We start from the raw sequence: 7,610 nt of genomic DNA, 5'->3' as shown, positions 1-7,610 counted from the left end.
CTGCAGCATTTCGTTTTTGTAGCTCTAACCACAATATGAACCATTCAAACGCTCTTTTAGCTCGATCGTTTCACAGACTTTGGTAGACGATTGTAATTGACAGATCATCGTACCTGATCAGGTGATCAAGTACTTGATCAATGGTGATTATCTTCCGATTTCGTTTCGTTGTGTACTATCCCAACCATGGGATTATGGATCTATTTTCCTGAGAGTCCTGACTCTGGGGGTCTTTGTTAGAGGTGAACATGAGGGTCCTAAGCCATGTTAGGTGCTTAACTGGCGTATGTTCCAAGCGTTTTAAACGCCTCAATTGTAAAATTAAACGCCGAGCGCTCGGGGCTAATTAATTAACACGAAAAATAGCAAAAGAACGCGAGTCGGAAAGCGGGGAATAGAAACCACACCTTAAGGGGGGCTTCGGTAATTTCTTACCGAAACAAGGATTATTTTCGACGATGTTTTGTGACGTAACCATTCAACTTTATTCTTACAAATGAATGGCATATTAAACTACAAATTTTGAACTATATTTATTTTTATTTTGAGGAAGATTCATTGAAAACATCATCCATGGCATCAAATTTCTGATGGTGCGCCTGCGAAAAGATACTTTTTACGGTGTCCATCGTAGAGACATGACTGGTCATCAGAAAAATACAAATCGATACTCGTTTGAAAGATTATAAGTTTATCCAGGTAGTCCAGTAGTTTTTGTTGATATTCTTATTTTTGGCAGATTTTTGAAGATGAAAAGTGATGCTTTTTACGATTTTGCCTAAAAACACGTTTTTTAAAGATTTGTTTAAAAAAAAGTATCAACAATTTTCATGAAATCTCGACGAAGCTACCTGGCAAAGAGTGTATAGATTATGTGTAACAAATTTCAAATCAATTCGTCCAGTAGTTTTTATGCTATCACTGCTAAAAATTAAATACCGAAGCCCCCCTTAAAACGATCAATTTGAAATGATCGTCTCGCCTAGCGGCGACTGTAAAGAACTAACGGTTTGCTTGAATTTTGTTTTCTAGTAAATCATTTGCTTGCTTGGTTTTGAAATTTGAAACAGCCGTTTATCCAACGGCACCTCCAGAAGTGTGGGAGGGGTGGGAGGGGGGGGGGTTGTTTATCCGTTCCGATTGATCACCTGAGTATTTTGTGAAAATTTCACATCAATCGAAGGAAAATTGACAAAGATACCGAGTTTTTCTAAAATCACCATGCTCGCACTCGCTCGCTAAAGCTAATGTAATAAAACTTTGAGAATAAAATGACTAAAGTTTGTTATTTTTCACGTCATTTCTTTGCTGAGACCTTCATGGGATTGAAAACTATATTCTAGAAACAAGAGCACACATCCCTGCCGATAAGATGCCATATTGAACGAATCGGCCATCGTCTAGATCCACCGTGAAACCTAGCCCAGGGATTGGGATTGAAAGGAGCACCGCCGTAACCTTTGTATACGGCTTCAGCACACATTTGATGGTCCTCTGAAATGTTTATTCTGAGCCTATATTCATCCATTTTTTGTTGGCAGTCTGATACGAGCATATGCTTTAGGACTGCCTGCAGTAAAATATCGGATAGTATGTACTGTTCAGTCACCCCCAGCCAGTCACGATGTATTCCGGTAGAATTTTGTTTCTAACATAATCTCTGATCGGTAGGCAGATGGGATTGATGGAATCTGTTAAGATAAAACAATTCGTTTGTAAGTTCATTTGTGGGATTGGGTTGCATTGTTCACTTACCACTGAAGGCGACTGCTCGCGCCATTCGAATCAAAGCTATGTCATGTCGGAATCGAATCAGTCTATTGTAATCGCTGTGTACGATCGTTGATTCTATGTCCATCTCGATGGGGGGATCTGCACATACCGCTTCACCGTCTGCATACATTATGCAATCAACTTCTTTGTTGCCGGGGATACATGAAGCGTAAACTCTCGTATAAACTCAGAATGTAATGCCAAAAAGTTTATGCTTCGTGTGGTAGGCGTAATCGCATAAAAGTTTATACCGAAACGTCAACTGCAATTACATTCGTGCACCTGCAATTACACTATGCTATTAGATCAATTACATGTGTTTTTGGCCACAAAAAACATAAATCGACGAGATAAGTTGATTTCTGAACATCTTTTTATATATTTTAAGATGTTAGTTGCTGTATTAGCGATTGTAGAACATTAAATTCTTCATAACGCTACGCTTCATGTTGGTGCTGTGTTTACGCTTGCTTTTACGCTCGGATTTACACTCAGCGGGCCTATAATCTTTCTTACATAAGTATAATCTTTTTGGCATTACACTCTGAGTTTATACGAGAGTTTACGCTTCATGTATCCCCGGCTTTAAGAATGATAGAAGTACCATAGACAAACATTTTCGATTCGTAGCTTCTTCTGCTATCAGTGTTCTGTTGCGTAGAAGGTCACTGGAGAAAAGATGATCCTCAACCAGGTACATTTCTCGATCGTTCAGAGTTTTATTAGCCTTTATTTGAGTGCCACTGAAATTACATTTACTGTGAGTCCATCCTTTCGATCTCATGTCTTGCGGATGTTCCAACGTACACCCCTTAGCGAGATTCGGTTTTTATTGTGAGAAATAAAGAAAAAATACTTTGGAAACCACGAGACCTAATAAAAAAATGCATTCAGAGGAACGAAATTCAAACCTGGTATCCCCCTTTCCCAAATATTTCCTCTCCTTTCGGAGTCCTCTGCGTTAACCTACATTTTATGCTCGAATTAGGTTACACAAACATGAAAAAATGAACTGTAAAATCCCAGCTACATTTTATGTAAATTCTTTCTCTGGCTTCCGCTCTACCCCTCCCCATATTTACACGCCCTGCTTTTCCCGCTCGGCTTCATCGTCACTCGTGTCAGGTCACGTAACGTTGATCTCCTCATCGCTATCGTCGGAGTCGCCCCCGGACTCGTACTCATCGTAGTACATCGCACCACCCTGGTTCGGATCGGACGAGGCGCTGCTGCTGGATCGCACGGATCCTCCAGCGATCTGCTGCGGCCCTCCGGTGGTCCCGTTCGGACTCAAGCGCATCGTTAACGCGTCCGATCGATCGAGGCCGGTCGTCGTCGTCGTCGTTGGTGGTGGTGGATAGAAACCGAAATGATTCACTCCGGATCCAGGCTCCTGCCGTCCGGTAGTACCATTTCCCGGGGCCAACGGTGGCGGTGGTCTACCACCAGCGGCCGATGAGTGTTCCTCGAAGTCGTACTTAAAGTCAGCTCCCGGTTTCAGCAACTCGAACTTCGATTTAAACGTTATCATCGGTGGAGTGGTTTTCGGGGAGGAAGATGGTGTTGTTGTGGGACCGTTGGAAGTCGTTGACCCTCCGGTGGCCGTGCCTTCCTGCTGGCCACCTTGGCCACCTGCTGATGGCGATGAAGGAGCGGGCGAGAGCGATGATTGGCGATCGGTTCGTGCATCCGATAGGTCCGGATTGGGGTTGTTCTTGTTGGGTAGCGTTTGATCCCGGGAGCCACCGTTGGCCAGCAGTTCGCGTTCCTTCGAGTTGCGCCACTTCATGCGACGATTTTGAAACCATATTTTCACCTACAAAGAGATTAGACACAGAAAAGGCGAGAGATTAAAGCATTAATCTTTTAACAGAGGTGGTGAAAGGTTTTAGTTTGAGGGTAGGGACTCTCGAACCATCAAAAAGGATCGCAGAAAGGCATCTCGTACACTGATTTGAACTCCTTAACTCTCGATTGTGATGGAACTATCATGAGAAAGCAATTATGATTGATGTCCAGTCATCGAGCCTCACAGAGAGTTCTCTCTACAGGCTCTACTCCACAGAAAGACTCCCGTCACGACACGTCTGGCCAACACTTTCACAAATGCGAATCCATTCGAACGACAGGCATCTTTTTGAAGTAATTATTTACAGAGCAGCCAGGGCAGGGCTTGGCCTTAAGACTCGTCGTCGCCACGTCTCTCGCCAATGGGTGACAGTCATTAGTTAACACCAACCATCCGTTCGGTTCTCGTCCTCGCAGAGCTCCACTGCGGAGTGCGTTCACAGTGCACACCCCGGATCCGGCTACCCCTAGAGGACCGGAAACACACCCCGAGGGGCAAGTAATTGTCGCCCTCAAAATGTGTCCTCTGTGTGTGCGTGGTCTGCCAATGACAGTTACGAGAAAAGGCGGGAATGTATTGCTTTGAATTATATGCGGCACGCATCTCGGTCTGACACTGTCTGCCTGGTGGTGGCTTGCCTTCCTGCCCTCCCGGTGGTGCACGTGACCCCGTTTGTGGGGTGGCAGAGGAGCAGAAAAGTGTCGCAGCAGCAGCAGCAGCAGCAGCAGCAGCAGCAGCAACTCCGGTACGGTTGGTTTGCCCAACGACCGACCAAATGAGTGCCTTCCAGTCAGTAAACTCCGGTTCGAGCGCGGTTTTTCCACATTTGTAGCGGCCAATGGTCGCTGTAGCGAGAATCTTCTCCTGCAGCACAACGGAATGGTGTCTCGTTATCGTTTTTGGGATGGGGCTGGAAATGCTTCCAACACTTGCTACAAACGCTGCAAGATCTGTTTATGAGTAATTGCAATTTGTTTTCGCCCCAAACATAACTCCAACAAACTTCCACCCCTCTCACCAGATACCCCATTAGGAGGTGGTTCTTTTGCGGGTGGTTTATCGCGTACGGAATGGTCTGGTGGAATGCCAGGATGGAATGTGGGCGATTTATGCTAGTTTGTTGCAAGTGTAAGATGCGTTTTTATCACCTTCCCGCCTCCCGCCTCCCGCCTCCCGCCTGGTGTGGTGGTATGTGATTGCGACTGCAAATATCAGTATCCCGGCGGAAAACGGAGCGAAAACCTTGAACATTCCTTGTGCGACCGCGAGCTCACATGAACGAGAGGAGCTTAGGGTGAGTCGATGAGGACGAGGGATGGTTTCGGTTTGAAAAATCGATGAATGCCAGACATTCTGCTGCTGCTGCTTGACAAAGGGCCCCTGGTTTCTCACTTGGTTCTGCCAGCAAACGGTGGACGAAGAATCGAGATGGTTTGAAGGGAGTTTCCCATTTCTGGGAATAAAAATCCATCCATCCAGCTCACTCCGCTGAGCCTCTTCCCTCCTGGCGTCAATAGCATGGAGCAAGTTTGATTGAATTTTGTGTACGGTACGGTAGCGGAAAATCAGGAGTTTTTCGCGAGCACAAGCTAAAGCTTTTAAGAACCAAGAGTGGCCTGACTGCAAAATGTAATGCGAAACTCGATGGTAAACACGACGGAACACAGTGATCTCAATCCCAGTGGCACGGGAATGCCACGCGAACAAACAACGCTCGATTTGTGACCATTTTGTGGCGGGGCGCCCGGAATGTTTGCAATTTGTGTGGCACATTTCCTGGCACTTTGACTTCAGTTTCCAAGTTTGCAGTTCCGGGAGTGGGAACAGCCCAAAATTGGGTGTTTACAGAACCATGGATGAATCGAACTAGGAACTCCCTTTAGCATCGGAAACTGGAGATGCTAGAGTGCGCATTTGGTTTTGGTTTTCAGGATAGATTCTGGGAAATCTCGAGTTCCCGGGGAGGTCAATTGTTTGTCGAGCAATCTCAGTCCCAGGAAGGTTGTTGTTCACAGTTTGATTGAACTGCCATCCGGAGAGTAGTTATCTCGAGTTCTCTGTATCAGAATTTTCTATTAAATTCATCCTTTTTGTTTGATGCTGTGGATGCGTTCTTTGGTTGTGATGACGAATAACAACTCTCCGTCGAGGCTGATAGCGGAGTCTACCGCATAAGTTGAGTCGATCGAGCAGCAAACATGGTGAAACAAATGTTGTGGCATTGTAATATCAGGTTCATTGATTCATCTTCATGTCCCACACAGTTGTGTTTCTTTATGATTCATAACCTCCACTCTTAGTTAGTAGATACTTATGTTTTTGAATGAGGATTATTAGCTTCATAATTGGGATTCTAGTAAAAGGTGAAATCGTAAAGGTGCTGAATGGTGAAATATTTTCTTTGTATAAATTATCATTTCCCCTTTGGCTGTGTATCATGAAGGTCTTTAAGATCAATTCAAATTGGTATGGTCCGTTCATTTTTACATATGATGTGCATCGGATTTTTGGAGATGTTAAAGCATAGAAGCATTCAACATTCATCAGTATTTTTATGCATTGTGTAGTAAAAGCATTCGGCTCGAATGCGAACACGCTTTTGTACAGTACTCTCTAGAAATATCTGCTTATTGTTCGCTTGTTTTGCTTTCGCTTTGTTTTTAGCTATAGAAATCAAACAATGCTTCAACCATCGAGATTCTTAATGATTTAATTTAATGTACTGTTGGCGTCGATTGTTTGTTATCCATCTTGCTAAACCTAAAACATCCAGTGGTTAGAAAGAATCGTTCTTCTAAGAGGATGTGAAGGACATGAAATTGTGTTACATTGAAGCCCCAGGATGAAACGTTCATTTTTCAACCTGATTTCTATCCTTTTCTTTAGAGTAAATGGAAAAACAAATGTATGTCTACGGTTAAAAAATATTGTATCGATCCCATTCAATCCAAAGATTCAAAATTTCCACAGGATGAAGACTCTTCCTCATTGAAGAGTATCGAGTCGTAGGTCCTCCAACTTCATGAAGCAACAAAACTGTCTACTCTAAATTCTAAACTTTAATAACATACCTATTTAGTTGTGGCAAAAATAAACTTGGCAAAAGTATTTTCATTAAAACACACCCACCGATAAAAGTACAAAATATTTCAAGCTAGATTAAATTTAATTCATTCTGAATTCAATACCATAAGAGCACAGGCGATAGAAAGCATAATCAACATCTCTGCTGTGATCGATGCAGATGCTCGATGCAGATCCTATGCTTAGATATTCTCTCATGTCATTCTTTCGATCGCATAAGCGCTCGAACTGTATTGATTCTGAACAAATCTTTCCGCCAATCATTCATCGAAAAGCCACCTTTCTGGTCTGCTAGCTATCACTGGTCCAACTGCAGCTCTCGGTTAATTAATGATCACCAACAGACCGCATCGGAAGACCAATCTGTCTTCCGGTCATTTGCGCAGCGTTAACTGAACAACCGAACTGAACGCCACTCCTTACCTACCTCAGGGCCCTCCGTTAAACATCTCAATTCATTAGGCTTCTTGCAAAACGACGACAACCGCACGGCAAGTGTGACGAAATGGTGGCTCTCCGATTCGGTGCTGGCAATCGACGGAGAAAACCTCGAACATCCCGAATTTGGCACCATGACGCCCTGGGCGCCTTTCGCCATTGATCGATCGAATTGTGACATCGTTTTATGCTTTGTTTTTGGTTTCTACCCAAAACCCCGTTGTCACAAAGAGCCCGGCGAACCGGAAGCATGACATCACACGTTCTCACTCCCTAGAAGTGTGAAAATGGAACCAGAAAAAAAAAATGGAAAATCTCCTTTCGCCTCGAAAGTGTTCGTCATTGTCACCGCGGAATGGAAAAACGCGTACCGCGTATGTGTGTTCCGGTTGCTGCTGATGTGATACGGTTTTCTGTGGTCTCATTTGTCAACCAAGATCCAGCAGACCCCGAGAATCAATTAGCC

At 44.1% G+C, this 7,610-nt stretch overlaps 1 protein-coding gene across 1 annotated transcript in view; it reads right to left on the bottom strand.

Annotated features, from left to right (window-relative positions):
* Window positions 1–2,899: 2,899 nt before the first annotated feature.
* The window catches only part of LOC126576645 (homeobox protein abdominal-B), a 21,918-nt gene continuing 17,207 nt past the window's right edge, over window positions 2,900–7,610 (bottom strand). The window contains exons 5-7 of the mRNA XM_050237951.1: window positions 3,406–3,589; window positions 3,184–3,366; window positions 2,900–3,042 (exon numbers count right to left, since the gene is read on the bottom strand). Of these exons, the coding sequence (XP_050093908.1) occupies window positions 2,900–3,042; window positions 3,184–3,366; window positions 3,406–3,589 (510 nt within the window). The remainder of the gene's footprint in view (window positions 3,043–3,183; window positions 3,367–3,405; window positions 3,590–7,610) is intronic.

The sequence above is a fragment of the Anopheles aquasalis genome, chromosome 3, assembly GCF_943734665.1.
Source record: "Anopheles aquasalis chromosome 3, idAnoAquaMG_Q_19, whole genome shotgun sequence".
NCBI lineage: Eukaryota > Metazoa > Arthropoda > Insecta > Diptera > Culicidae > Anopheles > Anopheles aquasalis.
Note: the sequence above shows the minus strand (reverse complement) of the source record. Positions and strands in the feature narration are given on the sequence as shown.